Source organism: Oncorhynchus tshawytscha, linkage group LG18 (genome assembly GCF_018296145.1).
Source record: "Oncorhynchus tshawytscha isolate Ot180627B linkage group LG18, Otsh_v2.0, whole genome shotgun sequence".
Classification (NCBI taxonomy): Eukaryota; Metazoa; Chordata; class Actinopteri; order Salmoniformes; family Salmonidae; genus Oncorhynchus; species Oncorhynchus tshawytscha.
The window spans coordinates 35,912,787-35,933,779 of NC_056446.1; the positions used below are offsets into that span (position 1 = coordinate 35,912,787).

Below are 20,993 nucleotides of genomic sequence, written 5' to 3' on the forward strand. Positions count from 1 at the left end.
CACTGGTCATCCCCAAAAGCGCCTTTCCTTCCAGTTCTCTGCTGCCAATGACTGGAATGAATTGCAAAAATCACTGAAGCTAGACACTCGTATCTCCCTCACTAACTTTAAGCATCAGCTATCAGAGCAGCATACAGACCATTGCACCTGTACATAGCCCATATGTAAATAACCCATCCAACTACCTCATCCACATTTATTGTTATTTATTATATATATATATATATATATATATATATATATATATATATATATATATTATTTCTCCTTTGCACCCCAGTATCTCTACTTGCACATTCATCTTCTGCACATCTATCACTCCAGTGTTTATTTGCGAAATTGTAATTTTACTTCATTTGCACACACTGAATATAGACTTTTCTATTGTGTTATTGACTGTATTGTTGTTTCCGTGTGCAACTCTGTTGTTTGTGTCACACTGCTTTTCTTTATCTTGGCCAGGTTGCAGTTGTAAATGAGAACTTGTTCTCAACTGGCCTACCTGGTTAAATAAAAAGTTAAATAAAGGTGATCTGGCCTACCTGGTTAAATAAAGGTGATCTGGCCTACCTGGTTAAATAAAGGTGATCTGGCCTACCTGGTTGTGATCTGGCCAACCTGGTTAAATAAAGGTGAAACCTGGTTAAATAAAGGTGATCTGGCCTACCTGGTTAAATAAAGGTGATCTGGCCAACCTGGTTAAATAAAGGTGATCTGGCCTACCTGGTTAAATAAAGGTGATCTGGCCTACCTGGTTAAATAAAGGTGAACCTGGTTAAATAAAGGTGATCTGGCCAACCTGGTTAAATAAAGGTGATCTGGCCTACCTGGTTAAATAAAGATGATCTGGCCTACCTGGTTAAATAAAGGTGATCTGGCCTACCTGGTTAAATAAAGGTGATCTGGCCTACCTGGTTACCTGGTTAAATAAAGGTGATCTGGCCTACCTGGTTAAATAAAGGTGATCTGGCCTACCTGGTTAAATAAAGGTGATCTGGCCTACCTGGTTAAATAAAGGTGATCTGGCCTACCTGGTTAAATAAAGGTGATCTGGCCTACCTGGTTAAATAAAGGTGATCTGGCCTGGTTAAATAAAGGTGATCTAAATAAAGGTGATCTGGCCCAACCTGGTTAAATAAAGGTGATCTGGTCTACCTGGTTAAATAAAGGTGATCTGGCCAACCTGGTTAAATAAAGGTGATCTGGCCTACCTGGTTAAATAAAGGTGATCTGGCCTACCTGGTTAAATAAAGGTGATCTGGCCTACCTGGTTAAATAAAGGTGATCTGGCCTACCTGGTTAAATAAAGGTGATCTGGCCAACCTGGTTAAATAAAGGTGATCTGGCCTACCTGGTTAAATAAAGGTGAAATAAAAAAATAATACAATTAAAATAAGGTTTTTCTGTTTTTTATTTTTAATAAATTTGCAAACATTTCTAAAAAACTGTTTTCACTTTGTCATTATGTGGTATTGTGTGTAGATTGAGGGAAAAAAATCTATATGTTTTAGAATAAGGTTGTGTAAATGTAACAAAATGTGATAAAGGCAAGGGTCCGGAATACTTTCCGAATGCACTGTGTGCCCAGCAGGTAACATGATGTAACATCACACATTTCCCTCCACTAATCTTTCATACACACGTCCATTTCATCCCTCCCTGATCAATGACCCCCCATCTTCCCCTACCCATACCTGAATGGTGGGTGGGGAGCGCTGTTTCCTCGTGGTGGTCGTTGACAGAGTCGTAGTGGTCTCTATGAAGGTGGTGGACATCTCAGGTGGCACAGAGGTGGTGGTGCGGGCAGCGCCCCTACTGGTGGGCATGTCACCCACCAATCGGACGCTCCCGTTCACCTTGATGTTGGCGTGACCTTCGGCGGCCATGTTGAGGACCTTAGAATAGTATATACTATAGAATTAGATTTGACTTCCTGCTTTAATTATATGTGTACACTCAAAATGGCTGCCAGTCCACCCATTACGGCTTTTTCAGCTGGAGTGGATTTCTTTCAACTTTTATTTATCAAATCAGTCAATGAATCGTACCTTTAGTCCGTTGTAGTAGAGGCCAGACAGCTGGCCCTGGTAGGGACGTTTACGGTCATTACCACCTATAGAGATGGCCGCCTGGGTGTTGAAGATGGTGAGCTGCCGGCCTGAGAGGAGATGAGAGGGGGACAGCAGGGAGAACACCATTACAATGCACTTAAATTGGTTGTACTTGATTTGTTTAACTAGTCTACACTCATATTGTCCACACGTTGGTTTTACTGCATTTATAAATCTTTACCTCTAATGCTCCTCTGGGGACAAGCGCTGGGAGTTAGTGTGCGTTAAGGTGTGTGTCAATGCATCTCGACTGATGCATATTTAACATGTCGATGTTTTAATTGTGTCTGTATCAGACCTGGGTTCAAATACTATTTAAAATATATCACTTGAATATTTGAAGGTATTTGGAAAAAGTATTGGAAAATACTCTAATAAACTCCCATGCGCTTAACCCATGTATTTGAAAACAGTATTTGAAATAGGTTTTTGAAAATACTCTCAAATACAATTTGGTATACTTTATTTTATTTTTTATTTTTATTTTTTTTACAAATAACCATTAAAATACTCAAATACAGCTACTTGTTTTGGACGGTGTATTTGAAAATACACAAATAAAAAGTATATTAAATACCAGATACTCAAATACACATGTATTTGAACCCAGATCTGTAAGGTCAGTTAAGTGTGTTTGGAAAAGATCTTTGACACATGAAAACAGAAACATTGACTGCATTCCCCTGAACAACGCAGTATAATCACGCAGTTAGTGAGACCTTTGCATTGCAACATAATGTGATAAAATGCAACTAAGAGACTGTCGTACATGTCATGTATTGCAACATAATGTGATAAAATGCAACTAAGAGACTGTCGTACATGTCATGAAATCCACAGTAAACTTCATTAAACGGGAGTTAAACCATCGCAGTCAAAACACACTGCTCATGCATTAGTTCTGAAATGAAATATACAAATAACACTCGGAATACAGGAGAATCCTAATTGGAAATCAAATTTCCATAACACACACACACACACACAGCACTGCAGGCTCATTGCATTTGTCACATTCACAATTACAATACATTGGGCATGAAATGAAAAGGGAAATAAATCTCATATCATTGTAACATAAAAATAAATATTATGTTGATCCATGCATGTAGTACATGCTAATAGGATCATAAACTGCTTTGTGTTTTTAGACGTTGTTAAAGGGACTTTATAATCATCTTAGCAAGTTTAGGCAATCCACTTTAAATGTAGTTTATAATGATATTATGTCAACCACGAAAATGAGTAAGAAGCAGAATATATCGGGAGCACAATTCTCCATTACACCTCTCCATTGTAATAAACAGCAGTGAGGTAGAGACTAGACAATGCATAGTAAAAGACTGTGTGGAATGGAAGTAGACCATTTCATTCCAAAGGTTCTATTCTATTTCAGGGCTACACGGTGATGGGCTTATGTTAGTGCTGAGTAGAGTTCGAACAATTAGGTCCCAATTACTGTTACTATTGCTGTCGCCAAAACAAGAGGAATGCTTCGGTTGGATGTGTCAAACCACTGTCGTGGGAGTAACATCACAAAATAGAGCCTGGAAGTTAGTTTAGGGCTCCAACTCAAACAAATATAGACTCTCTGTTAAGTTTGTCCACAAATATTACTGGAGCTTTCAGCAGGGAGATTTGTGTTTCTTTTTTTAGCAAAGTTCAACTATTGGTTGTGAGACATCAGATTTGATCATGAACTGTTTGTGGATTACACCAGTCCCTTTAATAACTGGTCAGCTTCAATGACTCAAAACTCTAACTGAGTTTAAACATGATGACAAGAAGGGAATGGCAACAACAAGAGGAAAAACAAACAAAATACAATTGACAGTAAGTTTAGTTTAATTATGGTTTAATGGGTTTAAAAAGGAATTGTTGTGGATCCATTCTAGAAGGATTGAGGGGTAAACAAGCCAATGACATGACAAGAAAACAAAAAACATTCCAGAATATTCTAGAAGATCTGGTAAAAGGTTTACCTTTCTCCTGCAGCCAATCTTCTACCGGCCTCTTATAATTGAATGGGATTTTCTTATTACCCATTTGATAGCGCTCAACGTCGCTTGGTCCTTTAAAGTTTGAAAGTTTAGAGAAAAACTTAAAACAGTCGGCAAAAGCAACTGTCAAACAATCATCATTCACATTTAGACACCGATTTAGAAAAAATGGTTTAGCCTTGTTTATAATGAAAAGTAAAAAAAAATGTTATGCGGAATTTCTACATAAATATTTAGTTGTTTCATTTAGAAAACTTGGTAAAATAGGATTTTTGAGAATATTGGACAGTCAATGGCCTACTTGAGCAACGCTTGGTTTCAAATAAATAAACAAACAAATAAACATAGACAACAATCCTGTAAACCCACGTCCTTGAGAACAGAACACACAAAGAACCTGGAAAAGTCAGTCAATCGTCTGTGCATTCATTTGTGTTGAACAATACATTCCACATTTCAATCTACATAAAAACCTCATTAAACCTCAACAGCTGTGAAGGGAAAAAGATCCGTATGTTAAATAGGTTTGCATGTCTGAACAGCCCTACTCAGGAACATATATTTTGAACCACTTTTCCCACTGGACAACACCTGAACACTTGATCTGTGTCCCCAATGGCACCCTAATTCCCTATATATCGCACTACTTTTTACACAAAAGTGCAAAAGTAGTGCACTATGTAGAGAATAGTGTTCCATTTGATACATAACCCTGCTCTTACATTTCATGCGGCCAAGGAACAAGTCAGTTTAACAACTATTTTGGAGAGAAGGAGGGGAAATAGGGAGCAAAGGAGTGAAATAAAACAGGTAATTTGCAGAGCTGCAAACCTGTTGGGAGAAAAGTCCCCTGATGACAGGGATTTGAGGAGGACACAGGATACAGATGACATTATTACCAGGTGGAGTAGGAGTGTGTCTGTGCGTGTGTGTGTGTCTGTCTGTAAGTGTGTCTGTCTGTATGTGCATGGTGCGCATGGGTGTGTGTGATTATGAGTGCAGTGTGTATGTGTGTGTGTGATTATGGGGGTAGTGTGTGTGTGTGATTATGAGTGCAGTGTGTGTGTGATACCCTGGTTGCTGCTCTGAGACTGAAGAGAACATGTTCTGTCAGGAGGAATAACTATAAGACTGAAGAGGACATGTTCTGGCAGGAGGAATAACTATAAGACTGAAGAGGACATGTTCTGGCAGGAGGAATAACTATAAGACTGAAGAGGACATGTTCTGGCAGGAGGAATAACTATAAGACTGAAGAGGACATGTTCTGTCAGGAGGAGTAACTATGAGACTGAAGAGGACATGTTCTGGCAGGAGGAATAACCATAAGACTGAAGAGAACATGTTCTGTCAGGAGGAATAACTATAAGACTGAAGAGGACATGTTCTGTCAGGAGGAGTAACTATAAGACTGAAGAGGACATGTTCTGGCAGGAGGAATAACTATAAGACTGAAGAGGACATGTTCTGTCAGGAGGAGTAACTCTTATCTGATGCATATATCCAGCAGGGCTTTGTATTTTACACAGTAACTCATCTGATGCATATATCCAGCCTTTGTATTTTCCCTCCCTCCCTCCCTCCCTCCCTCCCTCCCTCCCTCCCTCCCTCCCTCCCTCCCTCCCTCCCTCCCTCCCTCCCTCCCTCCCTCCCTCCCTCTCTCCCTGTCTCTCTCTCTCCCCCTCCGTCTCCCCCCCCCTCTCTCTCTCTCTCTCTCTCTCCCTCCGTCTCCCTCTCTCTCCCTCCGGCTCCCTCTCTCTCCCTCTCTCTCCGTCTCCCTCCGTCTCCCTCTCTCTCTCTCTCTCTCTCTCTCTCCGTCTCCGTCTCCCTCTGTGTCTCTCTCTCTCTCTCTCTCTCTCTCTCCCTCCGTCTCCCTCTCCATCTCCCTCCCTCCCTCCCTCCCTCCCTCCCTCCCTCCCTCCCTCCCTCCCTCCGTCCCCCCTCTCTCTCTCTCTCTCTCTCCCTCCGTCTCCCTCTCTCTCCCTCCGGCTCCCTCTCTCTCCCTCCGGCTCCCTCTCTCTCCGTCTCCCTCCGTCTCCCTCCGTCTCCCTCCCTCTCCCTCTCTCTCCGTCTCCCTCCGTCTCCCTCCGTCTCTCTCTCTCTCCGTCTCCGTCTCCCTCCGTGTCTCTCTCTCTCTCTCTCTCTCTCTCTCCCTCCCTCTCTCTCTCCCTCTCTCTCTCCCCCTCCGTCTCCCTCTCTCTCCCTCTCTCTCCCTCCATCTCCCTCCCTCTCCCTCCGGCTCCCTCTCTCTCTGTCTCCCTCCGTCTCCCTCCGTCTCCCTCCCTCTCCCTCTCTCTCCGTCTCCCTCCGTCTCCCTCCGTCTCTCTCTCTCTCCGTCTCCGTCTGCCTCCGTGTCTCTCTCTCTCTCTTTCTCTCCCTCCCTCTCTCTCTCCCTCTCTCTCTCCCCCTCCGTCTCCCTCTCTCTCCCTCTCTCTCCCTCCATCTCCCTCCCTCTCCCTTTCTCTCTCTCCCCCCCCCCTCTCTCTCTCTCTCCCTCTCTCTCTCCCCCTCCGTCTCCCTCTCTCTCCCTCTGTCTCCCTCCCTCTCCCTTTCTATCTCTCCCTCCCCCCCCCCCCCCTCTCTCTCTCTCTCTCTCTCCCTCCCTCCCTCTCCTTCTTCTCTCTCTCTCCCCCTCCATCTCCCTCTCCCTCTGTCTCTGTCTCTCTTCGCTCTCTCTCTCTCTCTCTCTCTCTCTCTCTCTCCCTCTCTCTCTCTCTCCCTCCGTCTCTCTCCCTCCGTCTCTCTCCCTCCGTCTCTCTCCCTCCATCTCCCTCTCTCTCCCGCCCTCTCCCTTTCTCTCTCTCCCTCACTCTCCCCCCGTCTCCCTCTTTCTCTCTCAATGCAATTCAAGGGCTTTATTGGCATGGGAAACATTATGTTAACATTGCCAAAGCAAGTGAAGTAGATAATTTAAGGAAAGTGAAATAAACAATACAGAAGTTCCATGTTGTGTCTATATACAGTGTTGTAACGATGTGCAAATGGTGAATGTACAAAAGGGAAAATAAATAAGCATAAATATGGGTTGTATTTAGAATGGTGTTTGTTCTTCACTGGTTGCCCTTTTCTTGTGGCAACAGATCACAAATCTTGCTGCTTACTCATCGCTCTCTCTGTACTATTTTCAAGAGAAATATCTATAGGCTAAGCTATAGCTCTAATGTATGAGCATGTGATTGTATAATATGCTAAACATGTAGAATATATGCAATGGCCAATTCCCATCCTACTTGTGCATGTGGATGACATGCTGAGGCTTTATCCATGCATTCAGTGATACACTTCAACTATCAATTTCGGGAGATCAAATATGGCTTTGTGTTTTCAAACAGACAGAGATACTACCGTCTGTGAAGTTTGTACTGAATAATGTAGGAAGTGAAATGATGTCACTACTTCTCTCGATGAGGATGTTTTGGAGAAACAAAGACACTTTGACACTGTTTCAAGGTACGGAAGGAATACATAATACATTGACTGCAGCTTTTTGGAGTTGATAATAGGAAGTGCGAGACTTCAAAAGCGTGAATATAGTGAATATACTTAAAGGCCCAATGCAGCCATTTTTATCTCAACATTAAATCATTTCTGGGTAACAATTAAGTACCTTACTGTGATTGTTATCAATTAAAATGGTTAAAAAAAAGAAACCAAAATAGCTTCTTAGCAAAGAGACATTTCTCAAGCAAGAATTTTGCTAGGCCTGAGTGGGGAGGGGAAAACTGAAAACTATTACTATGTTATTGGCAGAGAGGTTTTGAACTGTCTTCTTATCAACTAATTTACCGCCTGGTGATGTCACCAGGCAGGCCAAAACGCCATCCCTCCAAAACAGGCTGAAATTTCAGGCAGTCTTTTCAAACAGCTCTTATACTTAAAGGACATTAACATTATTTTTTAAATTTCACAATATTATTCCAACCTCATAGCGTGGAAATATATATGAAATACATGAAAATCACATCACTGGGCCTTTAACACACTCTTTTTATAATACATCGCAGCACACTCGCTGAGTCAAATGTTCTCACGTCACAACATGTTTCAGTTACGCGGGGAGACCCCCTATCAACTCAGCTCAATCATATACCCCCCCCCAAACTATGGATAGAGGAGAACACACATTAACTAATGGCTGTTGGGGAGTCTCTCTCAGCCTCTCCTTCTCTCCTCCTCTCCTCCTCTCTTTCTGTCTTTCTGTCTTTCTGTCTTTTTTCTGCTTTTCTTTTTTCTTTTCTCATTTCTTAAGAGAGAAAAAACAGTGTGGCTTCAAAGATTCAATCAATCCCTATCCCAGTCTGCTGTTCCCACATGCTTCAAGAGGGCCACCATTGTTCCCAAGAAAGCTAAGGTAACTGAGCTAAACGACTACCGCCCGTAGCACTCACTTCCGTCATCATAAAGTGCTTTGAGAGACTAGTCAAGGACCATATCAACTCCACCCTACCTGACACCCTAGACCCACTCCAATTTGCTTACCGCCCCAATAGGTCCACAGACGAAGCAATCACAACCACACTGCACACTGCCCTAACCCATCTGGACAAGAGGAATACCTATGTGAGAATGCTGTTCATCGACTACAGCTCAGAATTTAACACCATAGTACCCTCCAAACTCGTCATCAAGCTCGAGTCCCTGGGTCTCGACCCCGCCCTGTGCAACTGGGTATTGGACTTCCTGACGGGCCGCCCCCAGATGGTGAGGGTAGGTAACAACATCTCCACCCCGCTGATCCTCAACACTGGGGCCCCACAAGGGTGTGTTCTGAGCCCTCTCCTGTACTCCCTGTTCACCCACGACTGGTGGCCATGCACACCTCCAACTGAATCATCAAGTTTGCGGACGACACTACAATGGTAGGCTTGATTACCAACAACGACGAGACGGCCTACAGGGAGGAGGTGAGGGCCCTCGGAGTGTGGTGTCAGGAAAATAACCTCACACTCAACGTCAACAAAACAAAGGAGATGATTGTGGACTTCAGGAAACAGCAGAGGGAACACCCCCCTATCCACATCAACAGGATAGTAGTGGAGAGGGTAGCAAGTTTTAAGTTCCTCGGCATACACATCACAGACAAACTGAATTGGTCCACTCACACAGACAGCATCGTGAGGAAGGCGCAGCAGCGCCTCTTCAACCTCAGGAGGCTGAAGAAATTTGGCTTGTCACCAAAAGCACTCACAAACTTCTACAGATGCATAATCGAGAGCATCCTGGCGGGCTGCATCACCGCCAGGTACGGCAACTGCTCCGCCCACAACCGTAAGGCTCTCCAGAGGGTAGTGAGGTCTGCACAACGCATCACCGGGGGCAAACTACCTGCCCTCCAGGACACCTACACCACCCGATGTTACAGGAAGGCCATAAAGATCATCAAGGACATCAACCACCCGAGCCACTGCCTGTTTACTCAGCTATCATCCAGAAGGCGAGGTCAGTACAGGTGCATCAAAGCTGGGACCGAGAGACTGAAAAACAGCTTCTATCTCAAGGCCATCAGACTGTTAAACAGCCACCACTGCTGACAACACACTGACTCAACTCCAGCCACTTTAATAATGGAAATTGATGGGAATTGATGCAAAAAATGTATCACTAGCCACTTTAAATAATGCCACTTAATATAATGTTTACATACCCTACATTACTAATCTCATATGTATATGTATATACTGTACTCTATACCATCTACTGCATCCTTATGTAATACATGTATCATTAGCCACTTTAAACTATGTCACTTTGTTTACATACCCTACATTACTCATCTCATATGTATATACTGTACTTGATACCATCTACTGCATCCTTATGTAATACATGTATCACTAGCCACTTTAAACTATGTCACTTTGTTTACATACTCATCTCATATGTATATACTGTACTCGATACCATCTAACTGCATCTTACCTATGCTCCTCTGTACCATCACTCATTCATATATCTTTATGTACATGTTCTTTATCCCTTTACACTTGTCTGTATAAGGTAGTAGTTGTGGAATTGTTAGTTAGATTACTCGTTGGTTATTGTTTGTCGGAACTAGAAGCACAAGCATTTCGCTACACTCGCATTAACATCTGCTAACCATGTGTATGTGACAAATACAATTTGATTTGATTTGAAGTGTTCAGATTAAAAAGGGCTGAGAGGGAGAGGGAGGTAGGGGGAGGAGAAGAGGAGGGGACGAGAGGAGGAGGAAGGAGGGGAATGTAAATTAAGATGGAAGGGCTGCTCTCTGACAAGCACTACAACTCTTTGAAAAAAAGCTTATATTTAGAACCTAAAAGGGTTCATCAGCTGTCCCCACCCTTTGAAGAACCCTTTTTGGTTCTAGGTAGAACCCTTTTCACAGAGGGTTCTACATGGTATCCAAAAGGGTTCTATCTGGGGTAAAAAACAGCTCTCCTATAGGGACAGCCGAAGAGCAGGGTTCTCAGTGCCTTTGATCCAGACGCGGTGTGGAGACTGAGAGGCAGCAGCCTCCCTGGACAGATAGATGGAGACCCTGGTCGACTGTTTGAAGAGCAAGGGAGTGCCCCCAGGTGCAAACAGAAGCACGCACCTACAACACTGACTATGCCACTTCTCTCTCTCTCTCCCTCCGACTTCTTCTTCTCTCTCTCTCCCTCCATCTTCTTCTTCTCTCTCTCTCTCTCCCTCAATGTCTTCTCCCTCCCTCCCTCCCTCCCTCCCTCCCTCCCTCCCTCCCTCCCTCCCTCCCTCCCTCCCTCCCTCCCTCCCTCCCTCTCTCCCTCTCCCTCTCCCCAGGTGTAAACAGACAGTACCCACAAGACTGACTATACCTCTATTTTTCCCTCTCAGTTCTTCCCTCCTTTTCCATGTTTTATTTGTTGTCTATGTCTTCTCCATGGTGTCTGTTGAGAGGCCCTCAAATGGATTTCTCTAGGTATGTGTTGACAACATGTCTGGAATTAGGATGAAAGCAGAAACAACTTGTATTACTAGGGTAGTGGTTCTAAGTGTGTGTCTGTGTGTGTGTATATGTGTGATTCCAATTCTTCACAGCAGCAAAACAATATGTGAATTTCTCCCCTTCTGTTGGAAGTGTTTCAGTGAGAACACACATCGGGTGACAGTCAGGAGGCCATCACTCGATGCCGAGGGCGTATCAACTCCGTGAAAACGGAAGAAGATTTGATACCCTCTCATCCTGTCTAAAACCTCTGCTTTTAGCCGCTCTTTAAAACGTCAGGTTATAACCTGACCTTACTTCTAATCTACACTCTGTTGTCCTGTCTGTCAACCTCACCTTCACTGTCCTCTCCTGTCTGTCAACTTCACCCTCATTGTCCTCTCCTGTCTGTCGGTCAACTTTACCCTCACTGTCCTCTCCTGTCTGTCAACTTCACCCTCATTGTCCTCTCCTGTCTGTCGGTCAACTTTACCCTCACTGTCCTCTCCTGTCTGTCAACTTCACCCTCACTGTCCTCTCCTGTCTGTCGGTCAACTTTACCCTCACTGTCCTCTCCTGTCTGTCAACTTCACCCTCACTGTCCTCTCCTGTCTGTCAACCTCACCCTCACTGTCCTCTCCTGTCTGTCAACCTCACCTTCACAGTCTTCTTCTGTCTGTCTGTCAACATCACCCTCACTGCTCTCTCATGTCTGTCAACCTCACCCTCATTGTCCTCTTCTGTCTGTCTGTCAACATCACCCTCACTGCTCTCTCCTGTCTGTCAACCTCACCCTCATTGTCCTCTTCTGTCTGTCTGTCAACATCACCCTCACTGCTCTCTCCTGTCTGTCAACCTCACTCTCACAGTCATCTCCTGTCTGTCTGTCTGTCTGTCTGTCTGTCTGTCAACCTCTGTCTCACATGTCTGTCTGTCTGTCTGTCTGTCTGTCTGTCTGTCTGTCTGTCTGTCTGTCTGTCTGTCTGTCTGTGTCTGTCTGTCTGTCTGTCTGTCTGTCTGTCTGTCTGTCTGTCTGTCTGTCTGTCAAACTCACCCTCACTGTCTCTATCTCTGCCTGCCTCTCTCCTCCCTCTCCCTGTCTCTATCTCTGCCTGCCTCTCTCCTCCCTCTCCCTGTCTCTATCTCTGCCTGCCTCTCTCCTCCCTCTCCCTGTCTCTATCTCTGCCTGCCTCTCTCCTCCCTCTCCCTGTCTCTATCTCTGCCTGCATTGCTACTTCTCCCTCTCCCTGTCTCTATCTCTGCCTGCATTGCTACTTCTCCCTCTCCCTGTCTCTATCTCTGCCTGCCTCTCTCCTCCCTCTCCCTGTCTCTATCTCTGCCTGCCTCTCTCCTCCCTCTCCCTGTCTCTATATCTGCCTGCCTCTCTCTTCCCTCTCCCTGTCTCTATCTCTGCCTGCCTCTCTCCTCCCTCTCCCTGCCTCTATCTCTGCCTGCCTCTCTCTCCCTCTCCCTGTCTCTATCTCTGCCCTGCCTCTGCCTCTCTCCCTCTCCCTGTCTCTATCTCTGCCTGCCTCTCTCCTCCCTCTCCCTGTCTCTATCTCTGCCTGCCTCTCTCCTCCCTCTCTCTGTCTCTATCTCTGCCTGCCTCTCTCCTCCCCTCTCCTGTCTCTATCTCTGCCTGCCTCTCTCCTCCCTCTCCCTGTCTCTATCTCTGCCTGCATTGCTACTTCTCCCTCTCCCTGTCTCTATCGCTGCCTGCCTCTCTCCTCCCTCTCCCTGTCTCTATCTCTGCCTGCATTGCTACTTCTCCCTCTCCCTGTCTCTATCTCTTGCCTGCATTGCTACTTCTCCCTCTCCCTGTCTCTATCTCTTGCCTGCATTGCTACTTCTCCCTCTCCCTGTCTCTATCTCTGCCTGCCTCTCTCCTCCCTCTCCCTGTCTCTATCTCTGCCTGCATTGCTACTTCTCCCTCTCCCTGTCTCTATCTCTGCCTGCCTCTCTCCTCCCTCTCCCTGTCTCTATCTCTGCCTGCCTCTCTCCTCCCTCTCCCTGTCTCTATCTCTGCCTGCCTCTCTCCTCCCTCTCCCTGTCTCTATCTCTGCCTGCCTCTCTCCTCTCTCTCTCACTCTCTTGCTCTCTCTTCCACTCTCTCACTCCATCCCTTTATTTCAGACTGAGCTTCTATTTCCTCAGTATCTTCTCTCCTCTCAGACAGACAAAGAGACAGAGCAATCATCATTTATCATGTTGCCCTGAGCTGTCGACGGCGTTCAAAGGATGAGTTAGACCAGAGGCTAAGGGGCGGCTGCTGCAGAGAAAGGAGCTGCTTATCTCTCTCTCTCTGTCTCTGTGCATGTGGAGAAAATAGGATTGTAGGCCTGTAGGAAAGAGAGTGTGAGAGAGAGAGACATAGAGATAAAGAGAGAGATTGTTTTGGAGATAGAGAGGTAATCATGTTTGGCCAGTAGGGTACATGAGTATTTATCAGCAGCATACCACCCTGCATACCACTGCTGGCTTGCTTTTGAAGCTAAGCAGGGTTGGTCCTGGTCAGTTCCTGGATGGGAGACCAGATGCTGCTGGAAGTGGTGTTGGAGGGCCAGCAGGAGGCACTCTTTCCTTTGGTCTAAAAAAATATCCCAATTCCCCAGGGCAGTGATTGGGGACACTGCCCTGTGTAGGGTGCCGTCTTTCGGAGGGGATGTTAAACGGGTGTCCTGACTCTCTGAGGTCATTAAAGATCCCATGGCACTTATCGTAAGAGTAGGGGTGTTAACTCCGGTGTCCTGGCTAAATTCCCAATCTGGCCCTCAAACCATCACGGTCACCTAATAATCCCCAGTTTACAATTGGCTCATTCATCCCCTGTAACTATTCCCCAAGTCATTGCTGTAAATGAGAATGTGTTCTCAGAGCAAGAGGAGCTGCACACAAACAGAGAAACAAGAGAGCGAGAGAAGGGCACAGAGAAAGGGAGAGAGAGAGATTATGAATGAGAGAGAGACAGAAAGAGAGAGAGAAGATTATGAATGAGAGAGAGAGAGAAAGAGAGAGAGAGAGACAGAGAGAGAGAGAGAGAGAGAGAGAGAGACACAGAGAGAGAGAGAGATTATGAATGAGAGAGAGACAGAAAGAGAGAGAGACAGAAAGAGAGAGAGAGAGAGAGAGACACAGAGAGAGAGAGAGAAAGAGAGAAAGAGAGAAATACAGAAAGAGAGAGAAACAGATGTTTAGCTGAGCGGGGCATGTTGCAGAATGGATGACTGGGTCTAGAGGGAACGTAACATGCAGTTATACTGTATCTATGTATGTCACATTTTTTTGTTCCTTTTGATGGCATGTTCCTCTCTCTCTCTCCCTCCCACAGAGCTTGGCCCAGCTCCATCTCCCATCATGCCTGGCTGGATGTCACCCTGGAACAGCCGACAGCTAGACAGCAGCACACTGAAGGATCATGCGATTTCAAATTGGATCATCGGATCAAAAACTCTCGCTCTGTTTGATAGCAGTAGCCCTGATGGCATGGACAGGGGTCTGAGAGGTTTAGTCCGTCTCTTGGCTGAAAATATTTACCTTGATCGTTTTTTAAAAGTGTGTCTAACCTCCCAGAAAATATTTTGAAGTCCAAGGGGCCCTATGTAAGGACGTTTGACGATCTCAAAGCAAAATAACGGGGGATGATGTCTAGTTTATTTAGTATTTTCTTGCTGGAATGGCAACATCATTTAGGTGTGCAAAAACCGATGAAGTAGCTGTGGTAGAAGAACACACCACAGAGATTATTGTATCGACAACGGCTCTGAGATCACAGACATCTGGACAACATGTAAAAACAAATGAGAAAACCTCAAATTTCCATCTGCCTTTTGGCCGTTCACCGCTAAAAGGTGGTAAGACATTCAATGAACAGTCCCCGGGCCTGTCTGTTCTGTAAGAACTAGCCCAATAAGAGACCAACAGACACCTCTTCTGATCCCTATTAACCAGCCAATGAACAGTCCCCGGGCCTGTCTGTTCTGTAAGAACTAGCCCAATAAGAGACCAACAGACATCCCTATTAACCAGCCAATGAACAGTCCCCGAGCCTGTCTGTTCTGTAAGAACTAGCCCAATAAGAGACCAACAGACATCCCTATTAACCAGCCAATGAACAGTCCCCGAGCCTGTCTGTTCTGTAAGAACTAGCCCAATAAGAGACCAACAGACACCTCTTCTGATCCCTATTAACCAGCCAATGAACAGTCCCCGAGCCTGTCTGTTCTGTAAGAACTAGCCCAATAAGAGACCAACAGACATCCCTATTAACCAGCCAATGAACAGTCCCCGGGCCTGTCTGTTCTGTAAGAACTAGCCCAATAAGAGACCAACAGACACCTCTTCTGATCCCTATTAACCAGCCAATGAACAGTCCCCGGGCCTGTCTGTTCTGTAAGAACTAGCCCAATAAGAGACCAACAGACACCTCTTCTGATCCCTATTAACCAGCCAATGAACAGTCCCCCGGGCCTGTCTGTTCTGTAAGAACTAGCCCAATAAGAGACCAACAGACACCTCTTCTGATCCCTATTAACCAGCCAATGAACAGTCCCCGGGCCTGTCTGTTCCTAGCCCAATAAGAGACCAACAGACATCCCTATTCACCAGCCAATGAACAGTCCCGAGCCTGTCTGTTCTGTAAGAACTAGCCCAATAAGAGACCAACAGACACCTCTTCTGATGCCTATTAACCAGCCAATGAACAGTCCCCGGGCCTGTCTGTTCTGTAAGAACTAGCCCAATAAGAGACCAACAGACACCTCTTCTGATCCCTATTAACCAGCCAATGAACAGTCCCCGGGCCTGTCTGTTCTGTAAGAACTAGCCCAATAAGAGACCAACAGACACCTCTTCTGATCCCTATTAACCAGCCAATGAACAGTCCCCGGGCCTGTCTGTTCTGTAAGAACTAGCCCAATAAGAGACCAACAGACACCTCTTCTGATCCCTATTAACCAGCCAATGAACAGTCCCCTGGCCTGTCTGTTCTGTAAGAACTAGCCCAATAAGAGACCAACAGACATCCCTATTAACCAGCCAATGAACAGTCCCCGAGCCTGTCTGTTCTGTAAGAACTAGCCCAATAAGAGACCAACAGACATCCCTATTAACCAGCCAATGAACAGTCCCCGAGCCTGTCTGTTCTGTAAGAACTAGCCCAATAAGAGACCAACAGACACCTCTTCTGATGCCTATTCACCAGCCAATGAACACACACACACACACACACACACACACACACACACACACACAAACATCTGTGTGCACCCAGGCAGGCAGACACGCATGCACAGGCACACACACAGGCTTTCCCAGTTCAGCATTCGTGGAGTGCGAGGGAGGTAATCGATGAGGGTGCAGCCTAACCCGTAATTACTCAAGAAATGACAATGCTTTTACAAGTGAGGGGGCAAAAAAATCTATCATTGTTGAATTACTAATCACTGAATGCAAATTACAAGATGGAGAAGAAAAATTCATTATCACATATTCGATCTCTCTTTCAAGTATGCAGACTGAATAGAAAGAAACTTGATGTTATCACTTGGATAAAATGACAAAATGCTCTCTGTTTTCTAACTTTTTAAGTGTTCAAACAGGAAAAGGAATTCATCAAGCATTTAGCAACTTTTCTGGTTAGAGTTGATCAGAGTCAATGACCACAGTTAAATGCACACAATAATGTAGTTAATTTAAAAACGTTTACATGCTTTGCACTTCACTCACGCATAAGAGGGAGGCTTAGGATACCCGGTGCTGACACTACCAGGTGCTGACACTACACTACCCGGTGCTGACACTACAATACCCGGTGCTGACACTACCCAGTGCTGACACTACCCAGTGCTGACACTACCCGGTGCTGACACTACCCGGTGCTGACACTACACTACCAGGTGCTGCTGGCACTACCCGGTGCTGACACACCCATTGCTGACACTACCCGGTCCTGGCACTGCACTACCCGGTGCTGGCACTGCACTACCCGGTGCTGACACTACCCGGTGCTGACACTACCCGGTGCTGACACTACACTACCCGGTGCTGACACTACCCGGTGCTGACACTACCCGGTGCTGGCACTGACACTACCCGGTGCTGGCACTGCACTACCCGGTGCTGGCACTGCACTACCCGGTGCTGCACTGCACTACCCGGTGCTGACACTACCCGGTGCTGGCACTGCACTACCCGGTGCTGACACTACCCGGTGCTGGCACTGCACTACCCGGTGCTGGCACTGCACTACCCGGTGCTGACACTGCACCCGGTGCTGGCACTACCCGGTGCTGACACTACCCGGTGCTGACACTGCACTACCCGGTGCGGTGCTGACACTGCACTACCCGGTGCTGACACTACACTGGTGCTGGCACTACCCGGTGCTGACACTACCCGGTGCTGGCACTACCCGGTCCTGGCACTGCACTACCCGGTGCTGGCACTGCACTACCTGGTGCTGGCACTACCCTACCCGGTGCTGACACTACCCAGTGCTGACACTACCCGGTGCTGGCACTACCTGGTGCTGGCAGTACCCGGTGGTCCTGGAACTGGCACTACCCGGTCCTGGCACTGCACTACCCGGTGCTGGCACTGCACTACCTGGTGCTGGCACTACACTACCCGGTCATGACACTACCCAGTGCTGACACTACCCAGTGCTGACACTACCCGGTGCTGGCACTAACCGGTCCTGGAACTGCACTACCCGGTGCTGGCACTACCCAGTGCTGGACACTACCCGGTGCTGGGCACCCGGTGCTGGCACTACCCGGTGCTGGCACTGTGCTGGCACTGCACTACCCGGTGCTGGCACTACCCGGTCCTGGCACTGCACTACCCGGTGCTGGCACTACCCGGTCCTGGCACTGCACTACCCGGTGCTGGCACTACCCGGTCCTGGCACTGCACTACCCGTTGCTGACACTACCCATTGCTGACACTACCCGGTGCTGACACTACCCATTGCTGACACTGCCCGGTGCTGACACCACACTACCCGGTCCTGACACTACCCGGTGCTGACACTACACTGCCCGGTGCTGACACTACCCGGTGCTGACACTGCCCGGTGCTGACACTGCCTGGTGTAGACACTACCTGGTGCTGACACTACCCGGTGCTGACACTACCCGGTGCTGACACTGCACTACCCGGTGCTGACACTACCCGGTGCTGACACTGCACACCCGGTGCTGACACTACCCGGTGCTGACACTGCACTACCCGGTGCTGACACTACTACCCGGTGCTGACACTACCACCTGGTGCTGACACTGCACTACCCGGTGCTGACACTACTACCCGGTGCTGACACTACCCGGTGCTGACACTACTACCCGGTGCTGACACTACCCGGTGCTGACACATGCGCTTGAACGCCGATTAAACTGTTTACTTGTCCTAATAATTTGAAAGATTGAAACATCTGGTTTTCTGAGCAATCAGTGTATGCTAACTTTGATCATGACCACATGCCGATTAAGATAAGCAGGCCTTCTGCCAAAATCAGTTAAATACATCCTTTTTTTTGTGTGCATGTAAATGTACTTTGACTGCATGAAAACTAGCTCTTTAGGAAGGTCCAGAGAGCAAACATTTAACACAGGCACAAACTGCAGCTAGTATTGATGATGACATTTGTCCACTACATTGAGTGTACAAAACATTAAGAAAAACATGAAGAACATCTTCCTAATATTAAGTTGTACCCCTTTTGCCCTCAGATCAGCCTCATTTTGTCATGTCATGGACTCTACAATGTGTCTAAAGCTTTCCACAGGGATACTGGCCCATGTTGACTCCAATGTTTCCCACAGTTGTGTAAAGTTGGCTGGATGTCCTTTGGGTGGTGGACCATTCTTGATACACACAGGAAACTGTTGATCATGAAAAACCCAGTAGCGTTGCAGTTCTTGACACAAACCGGTGCGCCTGGCACCTACTACCATACCCCGTTCAAAGGCACTTAAATCCTTTGTCTTGCCCATTCACCCTCTGAATGGCACACATACACAATCAATACCTCAATTGTCTCAACTCTTAAAAAGAGTTGAGACTCCACGTCATCTACACTGATCGATGTGGATTTATCAAGAGATTATAGCTTTCACCTGTGTTCGCCTGGTGAGTCGTGGAAAGAGCATGTTGTATACCCAGTGTAGATTGGTCCAATAGGTCAGACATAATTAGGACCAGCCTACTGGGGCAATAAACGTTACTCTAACTTCCGCGACGCATATAAGGCCCTGCCCCGCCCCCCTTTCGGAAAAGCTGACCACGACTCCATTTTGTTGATCCCTGCCTACAGACAGAAACTAAAACAAGAAGCTCCCACGCTGAGGTCTGTCCAACGCTGGTCCGACCAAGCTGACTCCACACTCCAAGACTGCTTCCATCACGTGGACTGGGAGATGTTTCGTATTGCGTCAGACAACAACATTGACGAATACGCTGATTCGGTGTGCGAGTTCATTAGAACGTGCGTTGAAGATGTCGTTCCCATAGCAACGATTAAAACATTCCCTAACCAGAAACCGTGGATTGATGGCAGCATTCGTGTGAAACTGAAGGCACGAACCACTGCTTTTAATCAGGGCAAGGTGTCTGGTAACCTGGCTGAATACAAACAGTGCAGCTATTCCCTCCGCAAGGCTATCAAACAAGCTAAGCGCCAGTACAGAGACAAAGTAGAATCTCAATTCAACGGCTCAGACACAAGAGGTATGTGGCAGGGTCTACAGTCAATCACGGACTACAGGAAGAAACCCAGCCCAGTCACGGACCAGGATGTCTTGCTCCCAGGCAGACTAAATAACTTTTTGCCCGCTTTGAGGACAATACAGTGCCACTGACACGGCCTGCAACGGAAACATGCGGTCTCTCCTTCACTGCAGCCGAAGTGAGTAAGACATTTAAACGTGTTAACCCTCGCAAGGCTGCAGGCCCAGACGGCATCCCCAGCCGCGCCCTCAGACCATGCGCAGACCAGCTGGCCGGTGTGTTTACGGACATATTCAATCAATCCCTATACCAGTCTGCTGTTCCCACATGCTTCAAGAGGGCCACCATTGTTCCTGTTCCCAAGAAAGCTAAGGTAACTGAGCTAAACGACTACCGCCCGTAGCACTCACATCCGTCATCATGAAGTGCTTTGAGAGACTAGTCAAGGACCATATCACCTCCACCCTACCTGACACCCTTGACCCACTCCAATTTGCTTACCGCCCAAATAGGTCCACAGACGATGCAATCTCAACCACACTGCACACTGCCCTAACCCATCTGGACAAGAGGAATACCTATGTGAGAATGCTGTTCATCGACTACAGCTCGGCATTCAACACCATAGTACCCTCCAAGCTCGTCATCAAGCTCGAGACCCTGGGTCTCGACCCCGCCCTGTGCAACTGGGTACTGGACTTCCTGACGGGCCGCCCCCAGGTGGTGAGGGTAGGCAACAACATCTCCTCCCCGCTGATCCTCAACACTGGGGCCCCACAAGGGTGCGTTCTGAGCCCTCTCCTGTACTCCCTGTTCACCCACGACTGCGTGGCCATGCACGCCTCCAACTCAATCATCAAGTTTGCGGACGACACAACAGTGGTAGGCTTGATTACCAACAACGACGAGACGGCCTACAGGGAGGAGGTGAGGGCCCTCGGAGTGTGGTGTCAGGAAAATAACCTCACACTCAACGTCAACAAAACTAAGGAGATGATTGTGGACTTCAGGAAACAGCAGAGGGAACACCCCCATCCACATCGATGGAACAGTAGTGGAGAGGGTAGCAAGTTTTAAGTTCCTCAGCATACACATCACAGACAAACTGAATTGGTCCACTCACACAGACAGCATCGTGAGGAAGGCGCAGCAGCGCCTCTTCAACCTCAGGAGGCTGAAGAAATTCGGCTTGTCACCAAAAGCACTCACAAACTTCTACAGATGCACAATCGA

At 47.0% G+C, this 20,993-nt stretch overlaps 1 protein-coding gene across 1 annotated transcript in view; it reads right to left on the reverse strand.

Annotated features, from left to right (window-relative positions):
* LOC112238794 (neurexin-3b-like) overlaps nt 1-20,993 on the reverse strand; it is a 448,602-nt gene that overhangs the window by 52,949 nt on the left and 374,660 nt on the right. The window contains exons 18-20 of the mRNA XM_042300534.1: nt 4,094-4,183; nt 2,049-2,158; nt 1,695-1,895 (exon numbers count right to left, since the gene is read on the reverse strand). Coding sequence (XP_042156468.1) covers nt 1,695-1,895; nt 2,049-2,158; nt 4,094-4,183 — 401 coding nt within the window. The remainder of the gene's footprint in view (nt 1-1,694; nt 1,896-2,048; nt 2,159-4,093; nt 4,184-20,993) is intronic.